Genomic DNA, 24,798 nt, shown 5'->3' with positions numbered 1-24,798 from the left:
TCAGAGTGCAGTTGTAATATATTGTAATGAAGTCGTTTTCATATATAGGTTTCTTCACTTAGATCCCCTATGTCCTACTTGGATCTTACTATAACCAATACTCTCTACACAGCATAACACCATGCACACGCACAAAGAACTTCACTGAGGAGATTTATCTTTACTGAGCTGAGCACTATCAATTCTGAGACCAACGATCAAATTTCCTCAATGAAGTTCTGTGTACATGTCTATGGTGTTATGCTGTGTCAAGGGTGTTGTTGGTTATTATAAAATTCAAATAGGGGTTTCTACGTTAAAGGCCTACATTATGAAGACGACTTCATTACATATGTCCAGTGAATCCCTTCACTTTCAGAAATTTACACACACACACACACACACACACACACACACACACACACACACACATGTAAGCAGACAGACAGACAGACAGACAGACAGACAGACAGACACAGAGAGACAGACAGAGTTTGATTACAATGTCTTCAGCACTAATTCACCTTTAATTCAGTTGTGCTAATAACAGTACCTTCAAGTTGAAGATTGTCAAGAAAGAAAACCCATTAATACTCACCTTGTTAGTACATTGTAACATAGAATTAAGCAATAACTGTGATATAAAAAAAAAATTCTACATTCAACTTTATATATAATTTTGTCTAATTCTACAAAGTACAGACCAGGACACTTTAAGTTTATAAACCTGAAGTGATCTCCTTTAAAGAGATCCCATTAATAAAGAGTAAGTAAAGTTTGTTGATATAATTCATAATTTGAATAAATATACTATGAATGTTTATAAGAACTCATTACATATGTATCAAATTGTATAAGTTACATTGTGTACAGGTATCATTGTTATTTCATCAGCTTCATTACTTGTAATATATCCAGTGACTATTAATTTCTTTCTGCACAGATCTCAATAAATGCCTAGTTATATTAAAACAACATCCCGTCTTGAACATACACAGTTTTTTTCCATGGTCGCAATAAAGCTTGCATATGTGAATCAAGTGACAATTGACTGGACTGGAGTGTTCACCAAATGACAACTGATGGGACTAGAATGTTCACCAAATGGCACTTGATTGGGCTAATAACTAAGCAAGGCTTGGATGTTTGGACTATAAGAGTATATATAGTTTTGTTTTAAACTTTCATAGCATTGTTTGTTTTGGATTGTCCGGAACAAAAGTGAAAGAGCGGAAAACAACTGGATAAGTATCCAGACGTGAAACTATAGGTAAGCAGTAGAAACTAACTAAGTCTTGATATGTTGATTCTTGAACTACACCACTGAGCTTTTATTGGCCACCATCTTGCATCAATATTACTGGTAAGTACACAATTACTTGGAGTAATATATGAAAACCTGGACTGCTCCTGTTTTATCTTCTATAGCACCCATTGACCATTGTCAACAATAGACATCTGACTACAGGATATGTATTGCAGTTTTTTCCAGCTTAAAATTCATCATGGTTCTGCCAAGAATGAAAAGATAAACACAAAGTGTACTAAAATGATCAAGACAGTAAATCAGAAACCCCAAATCAGGTCTTTATTTCGGGAAGGGTCTATAAACACTATTTCTACCCCAAATGCCTCTATTGTGTGTCCATATCCTATTTCTGCCCCTGATCTGTGTAACTTGTGTTCATCACTGCAATCAGGTGTATATCTGGGGAGGGGTCTAACACTATTTCTACCCCTTATCTGTGTATATTGTGTCCAATGTTACAAATCAGATATATGTATATACTTACAGGAAGGAAATGGTGACATTTACAAGGTGATTTATCTTCTGGTTGCTCCACTTCTTCCATTCCTTCATAGAGTTTAGGTTCTCTATTTTGTCTTTTAGCATATTCCTGAATTGCAAATACAGAAAAAAAACATGTAGTACTAGTAGCCAGAATTATAGTCTTGAAGTAAGACCTTGGATCTTGGAGGTTACTGAATAAATCTCACAGGAAACGAGTACCTCTGTCTAGGTGCAGCACCCCCAGTAGTGACCTTTGGTCACCTTTACCATAAGCAGAACAGCCTGGGGGGTCTAGCAGCAAGAGTACCAGGATTTATGAAAGTGCCATCTTTGTTTTGGAAATGTAACTTTTCAGTTATACATTGTCCTGCACTAGCTTCAACTGAGACATTTTTCTCCAAAAGTAACCAAAGATAAATTCACTAAATATTGCATCAATTACTTATAAAAAAAGATATTGTATCTGTTACATGAGGGTCAATATTATCCATAGGTAGTAGTAGTGACAAATATAATTCTGGAGCAAAACCTCTACAGTAATCTCTATAACTGTATATTTGAAATCGAATTCTAAACAGGTATATGTATATGTATCCTCCTTTGTATCCATGGCAACATGCAGGTAAATCAAAATTCTCTTATTTACATTTCATTGATGAGTAAGATCAGTCTTGACTGACCCTTGACCTTGGAGATGGACGTCATGGTGAGAATTTTGAAGACAAATGTGTAAACACCTGAACATGGTGTTCTATTCCTGAAATCACAACAATATCAAATAAAAGGTTATCTGTCTCACCTTCAGTACTTGAAAGTAATAACAAAACACATCATTGGACATTAGGTTGTTTCGTGCAAACTCCCGTGCATTCTCTGCTATCTGATAGGCCTACAAATAAAAACAGAACAACGCAATCAGACCTAAACCATATTACTACATTTGCAGTCTGTTATGTATTTTTAAGTCTTTCGTTTTGTCTACTTCTTCAACATCTGTTATGTTCTTTGACTGCTCCACAGTAAAGACATAGGGTCAAATGAATTACCATGACAACATGTGTGCCATACAGAGATGCCATATTTCACACAACAGATTCTACATCTTGTACATATCAACAGGTAATAAAAAAAAAACTATTCTTTTTGACAAATTGAATTTACTTTACAGATACTAGTATTTGCTCTCCAAAACAGTAGGAAAGGTTACACTCTCTATCTCTAACTATTACCTTCTAATGTGAAAAAAAAAATCGGCTCTGAAAAACTAAATGACAGGAAGATTGAAGAAAATTCTTTTCATGTAGAAAATAAATGACTGTGATACAAAGCAATTTATCAATACTAATTTCATGACCACTATTTCAATTTTTTGACATACCTCTTCATCATGATCTTTAGCCCAGCTGATTTTCTCCACAAGGTCACTCAGGTCTTTCTTGAATGGTATAAAGTGGACCCACTGTTTCAGACTTTTATAGAAGTGTTCATAGTAGATAGATTCATGTTTGAAAACTACACTGTCTCCTGCCATTAGATATGGGAAGCGATATGCTGCCACTGTACCATCAATGTTGATTTGGTATTTGTACTATATAGGGATATAAACAGTGGTCATCATCAATGCAAGTATATCATCCCTATGAGAACAGTTATCGCTGAAAGTCTACCACAATGACAACAGTCTAGATTGCTGCAAGTCTCTCATAACTACGACAACCATAATGGGCACAATAATTCCATCACTATGACGACAATTATCACTGCGTGTCTATCATCACTATGACAACAGTCCTCATCAATACGAGTCTATCACTACTATGGCAACAGTCTTATTCACAGCAAGTCTATCATCAATTGACAACAGCAAAAGTCACAATTCTATTATCACTATGACAACAACTATCACTACATGTCTATCACAACTATGACAACAGTCACCATCACTGCAACTCTATTGTTGCTACGACAGCAGTCATGATCACAGGTAAGATTACGGCAAGTTTATCACTATGGTAACAGCTGTAATTATTACAAGGGTATTATTATCATGTTGTAGAAATGCTTGATGAACACTTCAGATGTTGTTTATGAACAATTTGGGGATATTTGACGTTATAACATATTCAGGATCAACATTTACTCCCTTTGTATCTCTGTGTGTAAGTGTGTGTGTGTGTATGAGGGTGGGGGAGTCTCCTTACCTTAAAGAAATCAAAGAATGAAATGTGGGACACTTTTGGTCCGTACTCTTCCATTTCGTCCCTAAAGAAGAAAAAGTTGGTAAGTTCTGCATCCAGCAGATCAGGATTTTTCCTAGCCAACTTTACCAGATTGAGTCTCTCTCGACGACTGTCTCTCCCTCTCCAGAAACCCTTGTCTGTCTTGTTTACCCACAGTGGTCCTGTATTTCCTTGGACTGACAACATGTCCAAAGTTACCCTAAAGATGGAAAGAACAAACAAACACACAAACACAAATCAAACCTGCCCACTGATGGGTTGTCATCTATTTCTATTGGTTATTGTACTTTTAAACAATTCAAACAGTTCACGATACTTTTGTAAGCTTCCTACCAAGGCCTGTACACCACTTCTGTCTAAGTTCTGATAAGTGGACATGAACGAAACCAATGCATTTTATCTTGTCCAAGTTTTTATTATTGAATTCACAAGATATCATTTCTCATTAAACAGCTTATCGTGGAAATGAAATTTCAAAATTACTTTTATTGTCATACTTTATTTACACAAGTCATGTTGATTTTTACGAGAATAATGCATATTATAATTACAAATTTTTCATAGCACATCAAATATGTGACAACAGCACATGTAGTACACCCCTGATGATGCTGACAAGATGTGAGTGAAACTTTAAGGGATTTGCTTCCAAAATTTTTGGACTTCTCTGAATAGAAATTTTCATTTGTAACTGCGAACCCAGAATTCATGAACACTAATTCTTGTAGCATATGAAATGTTGCCTACCTGCCCATAGTTTCATTCTTGTAGCATATGAAATGTTGCCTACCTGCCCATAGTTTCATTCTTGTAGCATATGAAATGTTGCCTACCTGCCCATAGTTTCATTCTTGTAGCATATGAAATGTTGCCTACCTGCCCATAGTTTCATTCTTGTAGCATATGAAATGTTACCTACCTGCCCCCAGTTTCATTCTTGTAGCATATGAAATGTTGCCTACCTGCCCCCAGTTTCATTCTTGTAGCATATGAAATGTTGCCTACCTGCCCCCAGTTTCATTCTTGTAGCATATGAAATGTTGCCTACCTGCCCCCAGTTTCATTCTTGTATCATATGAAATGTTGCCTACCTGCCCCCAGTTTCATTCTTGTATCATTATGAAATGTTGCCTACCTGCCCATAGTTTCCAATGCAGACTCTGTTAAATCATATGTTGGCATGACGATATCTCTACTGCCATCTGATCCACACCATGAGAAGATAGGCAATGGGTCATCACCAACTGCTCTCTTCTCCAAGGGCCAATCACCAAGATTGACAAAGAATTCCATGTCTGGTAACCTTACCTTCAATACAAGTATACACATTTAATACTAACTTTGAGGTGCAAATTAACAAAAAAATTCCATGTCTGGTAATCTCACCTTCTCAACTATAATCACATTCTTCATTTAGTCAGACAAAAACTCGTGACCTAAAGGCTTGTCACTATGAGTCGCTACACCCCTTAGGAATCTCATATTTTTCCTTGCTTGAACAAAGAAAATTATTTTGGAATTATATCTAAATATGAAATAATAACTTTGAATTGTAAATTAAGTTACAGAGCACTAAACAATGGGATTATTCTCATTGATAATTGATAAAATCTGTGGCGCAAAAATACCAGGAACAGATTGAATCACAGGTCACGAGGTCATGCTAGTGACTGTACTTCCCTATCTGTTTGTGCATGAAACTGACAGTACTGAAATGTCATGAAGAGTTGAAATCAATTGTATTATCTTACAGTGTCTGTGACTGAGTGATACAGAAGTATCATCTGACTATTAGTATATGTTCTCTCTAGCTCTTTACTATTATCAAAATAACAGACTTATCACAGCAAATACATAGCAGACTTCTATAAAAAAAAACAAAAAAAAACATACCTTTCTGGTTAATGACAGCAATATAGCATCCATGAACATCTTGAAACCAACATGTTCACCATGAGTTTTTCTGTATATCTATAAGACAAATAATATTTCTTTAGTTTCAATATTTTTCTTCATTCAGCCAAAGAAAATATGAGTGACCTAAGGGGCCTTGTCACTATGAGCGTTGAAAGACAAGAAGTGACAAAACCCTTCCGGTCATGTGTCACAAATTCCATATGTTTGTTTGAATGTGTTCAACTTGGATGGCTTAGAGGGATAAAATATAATTATACATAAAACTAGAATTAAATTATTACAAATATTGGTCCATGCAACTTTAGAATTTCTATAACATACTAGTTCTGTGGTAATGTCATAATACTTCGTGTCCCATTATCTAGGTAGTCAGCTCTTCCTTTATAACAGAATTATAAATCATAAATTTAAGTTACTGTAGTAAGCATACAATCATAAAATAACAGCTGGTTCCTTTTTATGATTCAAACTAATAGAATTAACTATTTCACAAACAGCAGAAATGTATACATGCTGAGATGTAAATACTATAAATCAGATTGATATATCTAGAGACTGATATATAATTATATGATGAACACAGCGTGTATGTACACAGTATGAATATACAGTAATCAGGCAGTTCTGGCCACTCATTGCTGTGGGGGAGGGTGGTTCATCAGGCTTTTATCAAATACACATTATTTGTTTGTGACCCCTTAATTCTTGTTATAGCTGGGGATTTGTTTGTTCCATGTCAGCCAACTGTTGTGTTCCTCCACACTTCATAACCTCAAATTTGAATTGATAGCAACTATGTCTACACTAACCTTGTTATCTATGTTATCTACCTTGTAGACTATGTCTACACTAACCTTGTTATCTACGATAGTATAATAACATAGACTATGTCTACACTAACCTTGTTATCTATGATAGTATAATATAGACTATGTCTACAATAACCTTGTTATCTACGATAGTATAATGACATAGACTATGTCTACACTAACCTTGTTATATACGACAGTATAATAACATAGACTATGTCTACAATAACCTTGTTATCTATGATAGTATAATAATATAGACTATGTCTACAATAACCTTATCTATGATAGTATAATAACATAGACTATGTCTACAATAACCTTGTTATCTACGATAGTATAATAATATAGACTATGTCTATACTAACCTTGTTATCTATTATACTATGACATAGACTATGTCTACACTAACCTTGTTATCTATGATAGTATAATAATATAGACTATGTCTACACTAACCTTGTTATCTACGATAGTATAATAACATAGACTATGTCTACACTAACCTTGTTATCTATGATAGTATAATATAGACTATGTCTATACTAACCTTGTTATCTACGATAGTATAATAACATAGACTATGTCTACACTAACCTTGTTATCTACGATAGTATAATAACATAGACTATGTCTACACTAACCTTGTTATCTACGATAGTATAATAACATAGACTATGTCTATACTAACCTTGTTATCTACGATAGTATAATAACATAGACTATGTCTATACTAACCTTGTTATCTACGATAGTATAATAACATAGACTATGTCTACACTAACCTTGTTATATACGATAGTATAATAACACAGACTATGTCTATACTAACCTTGTTATCTATGATAGTATAATAACATAGACTATGTATACAATAACCTTGTTATCTACGATAGTATAACATAGACTATGTCTACACTAACCTTGTTATCTATGATAGTATAATAACATAGACTATGTCTACAATAACCTTGTTATCTACGATAGTATAACACAGACTGTCTATAATAACCTTGTTATCTACGATAGTATAATGACATAGACTATGTCTATACTAACCTTGTTATCTATGATAGTATAATAATATAGACTATGTCTATACTAACCTTGTTATCTATGATAGTATAATAACATAGACTATGTATACAATAACCTTGTTATCTACGATAGTATAACATAGACTATGTCTACACTAACCTTGTTATCTATGATAGTATAATAACATAGACTATGTCTACAATAACCTTGTTATCTACGATAGTATAACACAGACTGTCTATAATAACCTTGTTATCTACGATAGTATAATGACATAGACTATGTCTATACTAACCTTGTTATCTATGATAGTATAATAATATAGACTATGTCTATACTAACCTTGTTATCTATGATAGTATAATAATATAGACTATGTCTACACTAACCTTGTTATCTACGATAGTATAATAATATAGACTATGTCTATACTAACCTTGTTATCTATGATAGTATAATAATATAGACTATGTCTACACTAACCTTGTTATCTATGATACCGTACTGACATAGACTATGTCTACACTAACCTTGTTATCTATGATAGTATAACATAGACTATGTCTACACTAACCTTGTTATCTATGATACTATGACATAGACTATGTCTACACTAACCTTGTTATCTACGATAGTATAATAATATAGACTATGTCTACACTAACCTTGTTATCTATGATAGTATAATAACATAGACTATGTCTACACTAACCTTGTTATCTATGATAGTATAATAACATAGACTGTCTATACTAACCTTGTTATCTATGATAGTATAATAATATAGACTATGTCTACAATAACCTTATCTATGATAGTATAACACAGACTGTCTATAATAACCTTGTTATCTACGATAGTATAATGACATAGACTATGTCTATACTAACCTTGTTATCTATGATAGTATAATAATATAGACTATGTCTACACTAACCTTGTTATCTACGATAGTATAATAATATAGACTATGTCTATACTAACCTTGTTATCTATGATAGTATAATAATATAGACTATGTCTACACTAACCTTGTTATCTACGATAGTATAATAATATAGACTATGTCTATACTAACCTTGTTATCTATGATAGTATAATAATATAGACTATGTCTACACTAACCTTGTTATCTATGATACCGTACTGACATAGACTATGTCTACACTAACCTTGTTATCTATGATAGTATAACATAGACTATGTCTACACTAACCTTGTTATCTATGATACTATGACATAGACTATGTCTACACTAACCTTGTTATCTACGATAGTATAATAATATAGACTATGTCTACACTAACCTTGTTATCTATGATAGTATAATAACATAGACTATGTCTACACTAACCTTGTTATCTATGATAGTATAATAACATAGACTGTCTATACTAACCTTGTTATCTACAATAGTATAATAATATAGACTATGTCTATACTAACCTTGTTATCTATGATAGTATAATAACATAGACTATGTCTACACTAACCTTGTTATCTGCGATAGTATAACAGACTATGTCTACACTAACCTTGTTATCTATGATAGTATAATAACATAGACTATGTCTATACTAACCTTGTTATCTATGATAGTATAATGACATAGACTATGTCTACACTAACCTTGTTATCTATGATAGTATAATAACATAGACTATGTCTATACTAACCTTGTTATCTACGATAGTATAATAACATAGACTGTCTATAATAACCTTGTTATCTACGATAGTATAATGACATAGACTATGTCTACACTAACCTTGTTATCTACGATAGTATAATGACATAGACTATGTCTACACTAACCTTGTTATCTATGATAGTATAACATAGACTATGTCTACACTAACCTTGTTATCTACGATAGTATAATAATATAGACTATATCTATACTAACCTTGTTATCTATGATAGTATAATATAGACTATATCTATACTAACCTTGTTATCTATGATAGTATAATAATATAGACTATGTCTATACTAACCTTGTTATCTACGATAGTATAATAATATCGACTATCTCTATACTAACCTTGTTATCTACGATAGTATAATAATATAGACTATGTCTATACTAACCTTGTTATCTATGATACTATAATGACATAGACTATGTCTTCGGAATATATCAGGAGCTTCTTTAGCCAGTCTGTCTAAGTCAACTCTTGGGAAGGATGACAGATCTCTGGTCATTTGTGGATGAGGTGAAGTATTACATAGTAAATCCTTTTGCCAGGCATCGTCATCTTCTGTGGGACAGTAGCAAGTTTCATGATAAATATGTCCTGATGAAAAGAAAGGTAATGACATGCAAATTATCAGAATTAGATTGTACTTTAGATTAAACAAGGACAAAAATTCATGTATTTATAGTGTGGTACAAAGAAATGAATGACATGTCTGATACTTTCACAAAAGGAAAATCCTGATATCTTCCTATATTAACACTGAACGCAGGAGGGGTGACCCTCACTGGACTTCTTGGGAAACAAGGTTATAAAAAATTAAAGCATTATCCAGCATAGATTGATAAAAATTATTATTATCATAAATATACCATCACTTATTATTTCTTTCTTTTTAATTATTGAAATAATAGTAGATATCTCAAAATTGGCTATACAACAATCTGTTTTCAATCAAGCCTTCATTGGTGCATGCCAGAGACATGACGGGTGAACTCATGCACACAATGTAATACTCCCTCCGGACAGGGCCCATTGGGGGCTAAAAAGTGACTGCTTCTTTGTTCTACTAGTCTGTTTACATTGTAATCTGTGATTTTGCTCACTGACTTACTTACTGCTTGTATTGCCAGCCACGACAAACAATTAATGTTGTTTGAAAATCATATGCTCAAACTGATTGGTTTGAAAAACTGCAATCACTCAAATTGATTGGTCACAATGGGGAGTGATAACGTATGTCAGCCTAGTTGACTATATTCAAATGAAGTCAATATGCAAATATACCTTCATTGAGATGAGTACAAGAGTGATATAATTTACATATAGCGAATATTATATAAATATCTACAAACAGGCATGCTGCCATGGAGTTGGTGGGCGTGGCTAAATTAATAAGTTGTCAATGATAGCATTACAAGTGGTTAGTGAGACAGTGAAGAAAAATCACAAACAGGATGTTGTTCCACTGATAAATCCTACAGTAGTACTGATACAATAAATATACCATATGTTATTACTTGTCTGTTATTTTTACTATGTTATTCTATTTATTACGCTACAACAAATATTAGCTTAAAGGAAACATTTTGTAATAGAGAGAGTGTCCCTTCCATCCAAGTTTCAGAGAGCTGCACACCATTTCCTCCTTTGTGATAAACATATGGTATAGATTTTGTCACAGATTTATGATTGAGAAAAATGGAATCCACTATACATCAACAAGATGATAATGTACAATGCAAATGGCACCAGTACTAGTGCATGAAGTAAATTCTTGGAAGCTGAAAGAAAAGTGTGAGAGACAGGCAGATAGACATACAAAACTATACACATACAAAAATATCAAGAAACAGACAGCACTACACAACACAGAAATACCAGTCTGTACATACATACACTCTGGGAAATGATAGAAGCTAAATCAGAACCCTAGAGTAACTTAAATAGAAGTTAGAGAAAGCACCACTCTATTTTCTTTCAAATTTTGGTGGACAAAATTTGTTTTTCTATCAATTTTTGGTACATTTTAATGTTGAACAACAAAATATGAGATTACATAAAACTATATCAAAATATGTCTTCTAAATTGGATATACTTGTAAAAAAAATTATACATAATTTTGCTGTTTTATCATTCAATTTTTACTATTTTCCATCACAAAATCATTTTATACTAAAGTGGTGTGGTAACTTTTTAAAAATTATTTTATTTGGACTGAAAGGAAAGTAACACTAGAGTGCTATATATATTATATCTAAGATAGAAATAAACTGAAGACTGACAATTTAACACCAGATACATAAACAACTACCCATGACGCAAAGAAGCACACACCTCAAATAACTAAAATTGCATACAAAAGAATGTACAAGGGTTATAAGTACAGAGAGAGAAAAGTTACATGTACCATTGTGAAAAAGAAAGTTCCACACAGTGCCCAAACTTGAGTCTATATTTGACAATGAAAAATATACATTTGTAATGACAGAGGTTACCTTGCAAAATATATGGTGATTTCGCAACAAGAACACTTCCACTTTTTACAGTAATTTCCAAGTTGTCATAACTAGTATACATTCTGAAGCGTACAATAAATGAGCCATCATTTCTGTCCAGAATTTGTGTCCAGATACGACCTCGCTGGTTTCTAGGTTGAACTGTCACACTGAATGCATTTGGTCCTGGAGAGTAAGTAAAACTGTAATGAAACAAAATAAGGAGATTATTTATGAACCCAGTGTTAAACCTTTCACTTCAGACACAACATGCTTTCTTTGTTTTTAGAACAGATTACAACAAAACCAGAGTGACTAGAGTTTCTACATGTACTAGGTAGCATGTTTTTTGCACAGGATTTTTTTGTTACAAATGACACAAAACAAAACACAGGCACAGTCACACTGATAGTGTGTGCAAGCATATAAAATGATACATTTTCTATAACTGTGAACACAAATTGCCATCCCTGTCGATTGAAAGAAGGGAGATTCAGATTCAAACACAAAACTGTTTATTTGTGTTCACAGTGTGATAAAATGTGTCATTATAAGTGTGCACACTATCAATGTCTGTATTTTAATTTGTTTGTGTTATTCATAACAACAAATGTAGATCCCCATTACATTGCCTAATTGAAACTCCATAGTCTTTCTGGTTTGGTAGTAGCACTATACGTCATGTGTATATGATCAGTATACTTTATAATAATACCAAACAGATAAATACCCAATCTAGAACATTTCAATTTTAATATTTCTAGATCATGATATATCTAGTTCAAGTTGGAATAACTACTGTTTTTTTTAAGTCTCTGTATTTACAAATGTAAGGGGGTGAAGAATTCCAGTGGGGTGAAATATCTGTAGGTGTGTATCCTGAAGGTGAAATTTGCATATATTATGTAGCAATAATAGTAACTGAACAGTAGTGACTAATATATTAAGTATATATGCAAATTTTACTGACAGAATATAAATTTATAGATATATCTCCAATAATCATGATAATCAACCCTAATTAAAAAAAAACACAGTTGCATATAAAAGTATATACTAGTCTGTATTATAAATTGTGTAGGTTATTCCATTACTTTATAAATTTATCTTGATTAAGCAATGCATGATATTATTTTTCTTTCACAGAATTTTGAAATCAATCAAATTGGCTGAACTACAATTTAATTACTTGTATTTTTTTTATTCATTACATTTGTATTTGATTCTTGCAAGAGCAAATCTGACAAATCTGGATGTATTCATAATATTACGGCACATTACCATGCTGTGTAACTGTTCCAGTATGTGCCATGACTAGGTATTCAACCTTGAGGCCATTAAAATAAAATGCTGGGAAAACATTTTAAGTAAAGAGTAAAACGTGACTGAATGGTGCATGTGTTAGGAACACGTCACTTGGCCTACCATTGGGAGTAAATAACAAGCACATCACTAGGCCTACCATTGAGGGGAGATAGCAAACAACTTGTTCACTTATCCTATGACATTGCATGCATCATGTGCATACACTATGAACCACTAGTATTGGTATGGATGACCATCGATCTATTATATTATCTATTATCTCAATTAATAGATCCATGGGATGAGCCACACCAACATAACAGAGATTAACAATTGCAACAATAATATGCAATTAATTTGTATCACCCCGTGCATTGCTCATAATTACACACACACACACACACACACACACACACACACACACACTAGACAGTTTCACTTCTCACAGTTTTGTATCATTGTTCGCTTTTAATTCTTAGCATGGTACTACAATTACCTCCGAGTCTTGGAATTTTAACCATCTTTCAACTCATTAAATCTTCACATTAGCACAATAATACCCAGTACCAATTTACAAAACACTTCTGGTCATCAAATTTACATAACAACAATTACAGATTAAATTCGTATACATAAACAACAACAACACGTCAATTGAGACCTTGGTAATGTATTTTGAAGTTCTTGTGACAGGAATACTTACTTTTTGCCTTCTGTGTCAATAGCATGGATGAAGAAAAATCGAGCTGGCACTGCGAAATTGGGTTCCAATCCCGGACCGTAGACCAACGTCTTTTGCGGACAAACTATCCTTTCCCTTTCAAGACCGGTGACAGGGTCTTTAATGCAAAATATTTCTTGAAAGCTGAAGAAAAGTGTCACCACTATCCACAGAATATGCATAGCTAGACAGTAGTAAATGTCGCCACAGTCAAGGCTGCTAAACCGGAAGCTTCGAAGTCAATGATCAAACTTTTAACAACTGTAGAGAGGTAATGATAAACCATCAACAACTTTCCACCAGAGACGTGCGGTATCAACACTAGATATTTGTTGACAAAATGACACCTTTAGAAGTTTTCAAACTGATGACTTCTATTGCTGGCTCTAGCTCGAGGCAACAGTGAAAACTCCACGTATGGGCCAGACCGTCCCTGGCTGCCTTTCAGACGATTTACAATGAATCGCTTTGAAGAATACACATGCAAATCGGAGCAAATCTGCTGTCACAGTTGTAACAATATTAGCATATCTTGCAAACTTTGACCTCAGCTGTTCTTTTTATTAACCGCGCCCATTGATTGTAGATCAGCAGCTAGCACAGTGTAAAATTGTGTGTGTAATTCCATAAAGTCATTGACACGGGTAATGCAATTATTAATTCCCCTCGATTATAAAAGAAATATCTGGCTGAAACTGGTGGCACAACACTGAGACATTATGCAAGTCACTGGGGAGCAAGTCGTGTTTGTAAAAGCTGCGCAAATATTTCTGCGCATTTGGGGCATGCGCAGTCACGTCATTTCTCGCGAGACGGAGACGCCATTATCGCGGTGCTTGGCGAAATATCCCGTGACTTCGAAAAGTTTGGACTTGAAAACTTTGCGTACTACCCTTTCCTAGCCAGAGAATCAGGTAATTTCACCCCACACTTGTTATGTAGTAGGTTTTTGCACAAAAACGACATCGTGAAAGTCAATAACTACAGTATGCGATTGTGTTGAGGTAATTTGCAGAAATGTTCGTCATCAATGTCGTTGTTTTTTGGCGGTTGAACATCTTAATTTGACTTATTTCAATTCTGCCTGATTGTCCTGGGCCTCGAGCTGTGACCGTACAATACCTATCAATATCAACTAAATGTACGATATCAAAAAATTTTCTCACTTCTCAAAATTGGAATGCATTTAAACAAAGCAAAATTTAACGGGGAAAAAGAGAAATGTGCAATGGGCCACCGTTTGTACGTGCATCGTGCCATTCTCATGTACCGTAACGTTTATACACTATAGTATAGCTTATAGCTATAGTATAGCTTATAGCTTTATTTCTAGGCGACATTTCTCGTACAAATACATGTAACAATTTCCTTATCGTATGAACCCGAGGTCTCATTACACATTTTACCATAAAACAACAATTCTAGTAATAAATAAAAAAGACACAAAGAAATGTGATCTTATTCTCCAGTTGCAGTACAAGTAAAATAAAAAATGATATTAATATCAGTAAATTTATGTATCAGAAGGAAAGCTCTTAGCAAAATTCAAAAATATAATGACAGAAGAAATTCACTTTTGTTCAGTGGTGCGTGGAAAGGCAGTACTTAGATTTTTGGAAGTTACAAAGAGAGTTTGATAAATTTGGAGAATATTGAATAGTTACCCATACAAATCCCATATGGTATGGAAAATTAAAATATACAACAAAAAATTTTCTATTGCAAAGTATTTTACTATTTTGCAAGCCAGGGTTCATCCCAACCCAAAACTAAATGAGTGTTGGTAGGTCTCCACTATTCAATGTATCAGCTGAATATATCAATTGTGGGTTACTATCAGATGCATTTATAATGGTATTGTAAAAAGTATTTTGTTGAAGGTACATTTGTAGAGTATCAGTTAATACTGACTACTGGACAATCCTGATAATTTTTTTCCCCATGGAAAATGGTGATTGTATTATCTTAGAAAATAAAGAAGATGTATCTGATAAAAAACAAACAATAAAAATGAGAGTTTTGTGTGGTAAAATTTCAGATGAATCTAGCTAGTATATTGCATTAAACATGTACTCACCTCAGAGGTTCAACCATCACAGTGTACTTTGCAACCATATTTGCTTAGAAAACCAAGATATAGTATGCACTAGATAACGTCTTTAAAATGAAAGAAAATCAAACTGATGTATAAGGAAAGATATATATGGTAGCTACATGTAGCAAACAAAGTTTCCAGTATAACTTGATAATATATGTAAATTGCAGTATGTATTATGGGCTATAGGTGTACTGATTACACAATCAACTATTAAAGTCATAGTAACAGACATGTCTGTTTTCTCTCAATGCAAAGTTGTCACCCAGCTGTCAAACTGTATACACAGTCTGATCCACAAACTAGTAGTGTAAGGTCCAGTTCAAAGAGTAAACTAACAGAAAGTGCATTGTACAATATTATTCTAGTAGAGTAACACATTTTAGCCCTCATACATTGTAGTTCACTGTTCACCAGGCAGTAATGTATAGTACTTTGGTAGAGTTACCTTTATCAAAAATTGATTGAAGCTTGTAGTTACAGCTACTTGGTTTACATTCTTTGACAAAGTAAATCACACTACAACATAGGTGTATGTAGATATGCACTTTGAAAGGTCTTACAATGTAATTTTTAATGGAATTAAATATCTCTTGCAGTGTATGGTGTCACTAGATAAAAAAAAATCAAGATGTCAGAAGAACAACAGTTAAGTGACACTGATGCCTTACAAATGGCTGTCAATCAAATCACAAACAGTCAAGGTAAGTTTTGCATTATTTTTTACCAATACAAACACTTGAAACAAACAACTTGAATATATTAGAGCAAACATATTTATTCTTATGTTTCTCATCATAACACCATTAGAATGATTGTTCAATCTGAATGTTAACAATAATTTATATGTACATATTACATGTTGGTGATGCTTTCAATTCATTTTCATACTTTGAACAGTCTGGATACCAAATAAATGATAATTGATTGAAGTCAGAATGAATCTATGAATCATTTATTTTTGTAAAAGGTCCAAATTTCAGGGTTAAGATAATTTTCACCCAAATATGTACTTATGATTTTTTTTCTAGATTTTTAGGATTATTTTGCTGAATTGAAGGGGGGATCTGGGTCATGAGAAACCTAAAAATAAAAAAAAGGCCACTCTTACTGAATATGAATAGCCCATCATTTCATATCAATCTTGGTTCATCTACATGATTGAAGTATCAGTACTTCATAGCCTAGAATTCATGTTGTCATGTGATAAAATAGACTTCATCCATTTCAAATTCATTCTATAGTGGCTGTAGATATCCACAATTTATCTACCTTTTTCATTCCATTGCAACTTTCGCAGACTTCCTTAACATTCTCCTTTTTTTTTCTTCAAATAAATCAGAAGAGGAACAGTTGATTGATGAACCACCTGCAAAAAGACAAAAAACATCACAAGATGACAATATGACAGAGGCTGCCAGTATAAAGGTAAAGATTTAGAAATAAGCATACACAATAATACATACAATGTATCAGCAATCATTTGCTGCATCATCATCACAAATCCAAAACGTTTTATAACGTATATGACTACAGTGTTCTCTCTAAAGCTCAAGGATGGTACAACATTTTTGTAGAACAGTAGAAATCTGCCAAGCATGGCAGCCTAAATGGCAAGGGTGGTGTTTGCACCATGCTTTCCCAATAGTGGGGAGAACACTGGACTCTGCTGAGACAGAACTTTCATATCCAAATATCATTGAACTTGTATCAAGGCATTTGTCTTTTTGTCGTACATTTGTCTGTTGTCTAATTTATATATATTGAGAGTTGATGTGTTCTGTTTTTTGCCCTCTTCCACATTTGTTCCACAGCAAATTTTATTCAATGTGAACAAAGCCATCTGTTTGAGACTGGATAGTATTGAAAACAAGTTAGAGACAATCAACCTGAGATGTAAATATCTAGAAGAAAAACTAGACAACATGAGTGAATCTAATTTTCCTAAAGTGATATCAGACCAAGGTGGTGGGGGTGAATCAACCACACCAACACAACAAAGAGGAACTCCAAGAAGGTATAACTTTTTCCAATTTTATTCTAATTCTTGGTACCTGAAATAGAGTTTTACCACCTAACTGTGTAATAAAAAATTGATGTCACTGTGATTGCCACTTCACATGGTACATACATGTATTCATTACTAAAGGTGTGTGTGAAATAAATCAGCCTTCATGTCCTATTTGGCCCTCTAGTGTGAGGTAAAATGGTATTGCAGGTACCAAAAATTATGTTGAATTTTTGCCTTCCAGTTAAAGACTTTTACCAACAGGGGTGACATGTACTTGTAATATCTTGTCCCTCCACTATTTCTATCAATGAAGTTCACATCTTTGTACTGTCAGTTGATGAAACATACACTGGAGATAACTTTTTGATTGCATGTGATTTCTAGCACTAGAATATATTTGAGTATTCTTTCCTAGTATGATAGCACCTCCACACATACATTGTACTAGTACTGGTTAAACCTTGTCTGTTAAATGATAAAATATACTAAGACCTAATATTACAGTGGCAATTGAAGTTTTGGTTTACTAAGATAGACATAGGCTAAATTATTGTTTAGACAAGTAGGCATGAACTATCAAATGGACGTTGGTTTACATGTAGCATTTCTGATGACTTCCGTGATCTTGCAGTGTACATCATTTTGGGGATGTCCAGAGTTTACACTATCTTGTTTACCAGGTGATTACATCTGCATAATAGAAGCACCACTAACACCTACTTGTGTAATCTACCACAGTGAACAACAGTTTTAGTTTGTGTCTATCTTATAGATAGTGAACTGAAACCTCAGTTTCCACTGTAGTAAGTCAATCATCAAAGACAGTCAGAAGACTTTGACTTAGTATAGTCTGAACATGTGAAGTGTACATCTCTGGGTTGTCATTACAATACATTCAGTGCATGTTTTGGTAACAGCTCAGCAACTGCAAATGTACCAGTAGTACACACAATTGAATTGAAATCTTTGCAATGTTTTTTGTATCTCATAGTGCCAACAATAGCAACTACACTCCCCGTAGACAGAGTACTATCATTATCGGATTACCACAGAACCAACAAGGACAAGAAACCCAACCAGAATCACAAGGTGAGGTGATCTCACATCTTCTCCTTCCATAACTCCTTTAATTCTAAGCCATCTGATCATTAGTAACTGAAGTAGCTGAATGTAAAAATACTTAGTAATTGGAATTTCTTTCTGTAGTAATATAATATATGGTGCATTTGAAGATTTTGATACATGATATCTGATCAAGACAGGAAATGATATCTTTTGAAGAATTCAATATAGTCTGTCAAGAAGTGACTTATGAAACATATACTGACTCACTGATGCCTAGAAAATACTAGTTCTGAGTTGACATGGCATTGTGAAATTTTGTTATGTGCTATGGTAGATAAAACCTTAAGTGTAACAGTGCATAGCTCCTGGTACAAAGTTTTATTCCAGGATCAAGTTTAGATTCATACAAACAGTCACCTGAGTTTTTATGTAAACTGTAATGTCACATTCAGTATTTTTATGTAAGAATGAAATCATTGTAAATTTACTATGTTGATGATTTATTTCTCTGTAGAGGAGAGTGCAGGAAGCCAGATATCAAATACAAGTAATCCTAGTTCACCACAACCCAATCTTGGTTCTAATGTAACACTTATCACACTGAACTCAGAGGGTAAGTGAAAGAAATCCTACCTTACCAGAACCAATGTTTGGTTCTAATGTAACACTTATCACACTGAACTCAGAAGGTAAGTGAAAGAAATCCTAGCTTACCAGAAACAAACCTAACACTTATGTGTTGAAATATACTTACAAATAACCTTGCTATCTGCTCTGACCATCATGTAGAAATATACGTCATGTGTGCATGTACATACGAGAATTAATTCCAAATGACCATAAACTTGTTGTTTCAGATGATTACCCAAATGGTACATGGCTTGGGGATGAAAGTAATATTGAAATGAGAGTACGTTGTCATGTCACACCTAGGTAAGCATGACTAACTTGATGTCAAATTTACGTACAATGTATTGAGAGTAGAGAATTTGAAACTCAAAGAAAGACATGATAAGAGTATGAAACCATGGGCTGACTATATACTAGCCTACATCAGACCTACTCCAAATATATACACTTGTCCAATGTATTCTGATCGGCCAGTTGACAAGAGTCTCCTGCTATCAACACAAGTCAAGAACAAAACATATGGACCAAGCATTTTCAAACTGCACCCCTAGACAGGAGTTCTTTACTAGAGATAAGGCAATCATCAAATTTGAATAAACTGATGACAAATCTCTTCAAAACAATATTCTGTGCAAGTTGACTCATTGCATGAAATTATGGTTTTGGAGTCTGATGTGATATCAATTATTTTTGATTGAATGATTGATTGTAGGCAAGAAAAGGGGTTAGTTGAAAATAACAATAAAAATCATTTGCCTAAACTTGATTTGTATCTTTGCCTTGTAGGAGCCACTGTCTTCTACTAATATTGATAAATTTTTTCTTTTGGAAATTTGAAGTAAACATTGCTAAATAAACAAATTTCTATTCTTTCAGTGATATGTTACATATACATTCAACATGTCGTACACCAGAAAAGATGGCTTTGACACTGTTAGACTACATCTTTGACAGAGAAACACAGGCGTGTTCAAATATATCGGGTATGGGTAAACATGGCAAGAAACAACTGGATCCACTTATGATATATGGTATCAGATGTAAGTAATATAGTCTTTCCTACTAGTGACGGGGCTTTGTCACTACAAGTCGCAAGACAAGTAATGACAACCCTAAAGTCACAAGAATAACATAATTATACCACCACCAGTAATATGAAATTGGGGAAAGTAGTGACAATTTTGAACATTTTGATTCGTATTTCAAACACAGGAAAACCCGTGACATAGACATGCATACAACAACCAGAGTGTATATTCCATATTTTTTGTTCAACTTGGCTCGTGCATGGTATAAATATAAAGAATTATTTGTATATTTGTGCATGCATGAAAATATGCCATCTTATCACACGTATTTTACTAGGTGCAAGTAGTATGTCATACCAATATATAGCAACATTCTTTTTCTGACATATAAAGGTGTTCTGTGTTTTGAACGACTGCATAAAAAAAAAGAGATCAAAAAAATATTTGAGAGACAACTGATCAAGCATGACTTTGATTGTTCATTCTCAACAGGTCATTTGATTCACAAATTTGGTGTCAATGAAACTGACTGGCATAGAATTAAACAGAACATGGACTCTAAATGTAGAACAGCATTCCGACGAAAGCAGAAAGGTCAATCATTGTCAGTGAAGGCCTTTTCACGTAAATCTCCTACTGCTACTACTATCTATACACACCAAATTCAGTCATTGAGGTCTGATGATGGAGAAGAAATGCAGGTAAGACTATAGCTTGCTATGTACAGCATCAGTTCTGATGATATTTGAAGAGCACTTTCACTTGGTGATGGTGTAGAATAGTACAGATGCTGAGTTAACATACTAGTAGCTGAATTTTGTCACAGACTTTTTCATACGAGACAAGTTTGTATTATGGAAACCTAGAATTGTATTGTTTGAATTATATTTAAATGCAAACATCAAAATAGTGAATAGTAGATAAAATGTAAACAACAATGTATGATTTCCTACTCTCAGTACTGTTCAGTTTCTTGTAAAGTGCTCTTTATACCACCAAGTGGTTCCTTATAGGTGCAAAAATAGTAATATATTTAATCTAACAGACAATGTTGGCATGTTTATCTTTTGACTTACCACCAGGAGCAAGCGGTAACACAGGCAGCAGTAGAACAGATGCAACAGATGCACCAACAGATTCACATCCAGCATGTAGCCGATGGAGAAGCTGTAGTGCAACAAACCATTCCAGAACAAGTTACAGTACAAGTGACGCAGAGTGGAGAAGCCATTCATATACAACAAGGCGACACCATACAGATACAGCAAGGGGAAGCAGTGGCAATACCTCAGGGAGAGATACAGATTGCTGTCAACCCAGATGTACAGGTTCATGAGGTACAACAAATACAGGGTGGTGAAATACAGATACAGCCTACTACAGTTCAATTACAACAGACACAATGAAAATATGTGACTATATGAGAAGAATGTACAGTATAGACTGACTATCACAGATTTCAAATAATATGAACTTTTTTTCTGAAAACTTTGCAATAGTGGATTCAGTTTCACAAATATTTCTTTCTAAACTTTCTGAACTTCGCCATATCAAAGACTTTTTAAAAAAAATGAAATCTTTGTCATTTCAGAATTAATTCTAAGTCAGATAAGATGCTTACCATCTTGTTTCAAAATATGATGGTATCTTCATATAACAACCACATACACTTACTTACAAATTATATACATTCACAATTGGTCTAGTACCTTTATGTGGGGGGGGGGGGATTGGGATGGATGAGAAGGGCTATCAGTAATTTTTCAATTTTCATATTCTAGGTGCACCCTTTATTGCTGGTGCCGATAGAATTGCATAATTTGACTTTCAGCGTGTGTCCATATTGTACAGTCAAGTGCATCCTTCACATCCTTCTTTCATATTTCACTTTCACATATTTCATCTGATCATACACTCAGATCTTTGTAAAATTTTGAATCCAGAAATTTGTAATGTTATAATTTCTTAAGTAACATTGGCTTTAATTAGTTTTATCTTCTAAAGTTGGTGACTTTTTTTCATATTGATACTGCCCCATCATGCTCTATCACTTTTATATATAACATAGGCTTTCTATCAAACTTATTTCAGTCTTCAGTTTTAGGAGTTTCTTTTAGTTTCACAAATCTATGTTCATTATAATGAACAGGTCAAGAGTACTACAGATTCTAGGTTGTTGGTCATGAATTTATTATGCTAGGCTAAGCCAAGAATATTTGTACATATCTGAATAATAATATACATATTTCAAGTGACAGAGTGACCATAAGTGCTAGGTAGATTATCAAGGTCGAACAATAAGTGTATCTCCTGTGTTTGTCTCACTGCCATATTTATGACGTTTTGTATTTAAAGTGGCATAAGCTGAGTTTGTAAGCATACTCAAGTGAAAATACCACCACATTCCAGTATATTGTTAATGTTGATGCCTGTCTTCTATATAACATTACAATTCTCTTCTGGTATGGTTAGAACAGCCAATTGCATAGTAGGGATTTCATGAACATTTTTTGATACGTATGATAAATTACTTCATCGAATCGTTTATGGGTTATATCATGATACCAGGTTTGATTTCAGCAGTGGTCTGGTTAAGTGTGCTTCAGTCAGTACAATACTGCGACTACCTTTCAAATATGCAGCTAAAACTATGCCAAAATACATATAAACTCAGCTTGTGCCCCTTTAAATTTCCAATGAATTGTCCCTTTTCGTTTAATTGGCCCTGCATTGATTTGATAATAAAGATAAATACTACCAATGAATTTCTAGAAAAATGAAAGTGTTAAGGGTACATGAGAGTGTACTTTTATAGCCATATTTTACTTAGGAAAATTTGCCTTTAAACATTTAGATTGGTCTTTCATATTTTAATGTAATGTATCTCTTGTAGCATTATAGTATAGTAGAGATAGTTGAGGGATGGTGAAATTCTGTAATTTTCATTTGTCTATGTACAGTTAATCCAACGTGCTACACTGCACTGTAGACTGTAAGATACATCACATGGCTCTGCCCTCACCAGGCTGCTTTATCTGAAATGGGTGATGACCAATGTGTGAGGGCGCCCCATCACAGTGTATCTTACAGACTAACTACACTTGCTAAATTATTATATTTGCACAGAATAAAGGATAGTCTTTACGTAAGTCACAATTGATGACAGCCATTTGCATAATTGCAGATAGTTAACAAATATCCAACTACAAAGTCGATGTATCAGATAGGAGACATAGACTCAAGATAAAGAATAAATATGGTATACAAGTCAATGTCAACATTATGTAAATTCTGAATTGAGAGAAAAACTAAAAAAAACCCTGTAAATACGTGTATTTTGCTGCTCATATTTGTATGGACCACTCACCAAGATGGACCATATATATGTAATCTTTGTTATAGAAGACGTTTCACTATGTCAATACTTTTTTGTGTGTACTTGTATATATTCTTTGACATGTAGTTGACTTTATAGATACATCATTTGAATTTATTGTTATTTATGTTTTTGACACAAATTTTTATTCCATATTTGTAAGTTAAATTTTTGGTAGGTACGACAAGTGGAATATTAAAACCAGTTCATAAAAATAATGTTTTGTTTTATTATTGTATGTCAGACTTGCAATCAAATATGAAAGTCCATGTCACTGAATCACATATTAGGTTTAAAGGGACCGGTCAGTTTCTTCAGCCGGGGGGGGGGGGGGGGGGGGTGTCTTAAATTGGGCCGACAAAAAGTCACTGACCCCCCTATCTGTAAAATAAAAAACAGGCTGACCCCCTATCACTTAATTCTAAAACATGATGACCCCCCCATATATATATATATATATATTATATTCACATGACAGGTATTTTTTTATCGTGGCTCAGTGTGGACTGCTTGACTGTCTTGCATCTACTTTATAAGATCCTGGGTTAGCACTATCATAATTGTAATCTCCCCTAGAAGTCCTGGAGGTTTTTTAC

At 33.7% G+C, this 24,798-nt stretch overlaps 2 protein-coding genes across 2 annotated transcripts; one reads left to right on the top strand and one right to left on the bottom strand.

Annotated features, from left to right (window-relative positions):
• Positions 1-489: 489 nt before the first annotated feature.
• Positions 490-14,473, bottom strand: LOC144437270 (protein O-glucosyltransferase 2-like). Its single transcript, XM_078126186.1, has 10 exons — positions 13,980-14,473; positions 11,972-12,174; positions 9,867-10,072; positions 5,905-5,982; positions 5,147-5,319; positions 3,973-4,210; positions 3,150-3,359; positions 2,571-2,660; positions 1,773-1,877; positions 490-1,490 (listed from the first exon to the last, which is right to left on the bottom strand). Exons 1-10 carry the CDS (start codon positions 14,177-14,179, stop codon positions 1,473-1,475), a joined length of 1,521 nt encoding a protein of 506 aa, XP_077982312.1. The 5' UTR covers positions 14,180-14,473; the 3' UTR covers positions 490-1,472.
• A 335-nt stretch (positions 14,474-14,808) lies between these two features.
• LOC144437234 (protein BANP-like) lies at positions 14,809-24,401 on the top strand. The gene is made up of 10 exons (XM_078126136.1): positions 14,809-14,911; positions 16,692-16,796; positions 17,435-17,520; positions 17,907-18,109; positions 19,095-19,192; positions 19,683-19,781; positions 20,026-20,101; positions 20,675-20,838; positions 21,319-21,527; positions 21,909-24,401. Exons 2-10 carry the CDS (start codon positions 16,724-16,726, stop codon positions 22,230-22,232), a joined length of 1,332 nt encoding a protein of 443 aa, XP_077982262.1. The 5' UTR covers positions 14,809-14,911; positions 16,692-16,723; the 3' UTR covers positions 22,233-24,401.
• The last annotated feature ends 397 nt before the right edge of the window (positions 24,402-24,798 follow it).

The sequence above is a fragment of the Glandiceps talaboti genome, chromosome 7 (genome assembly GCF_964340395.1).
Source record: "Glandiceps talaboti chromosome 7, keGlaTala1.1, whole genome shotgun sequence".
NCBI lineage: Eukaryota > Metazoa > Hemichordata > Enteropneusta > Spengelidae > Glandiceps > Glandiceps talaboti.
Note: the sequence above shows the minus strand (reverse complement) of the source record. Positions and strands in the feature narration are given on the sequence as shown.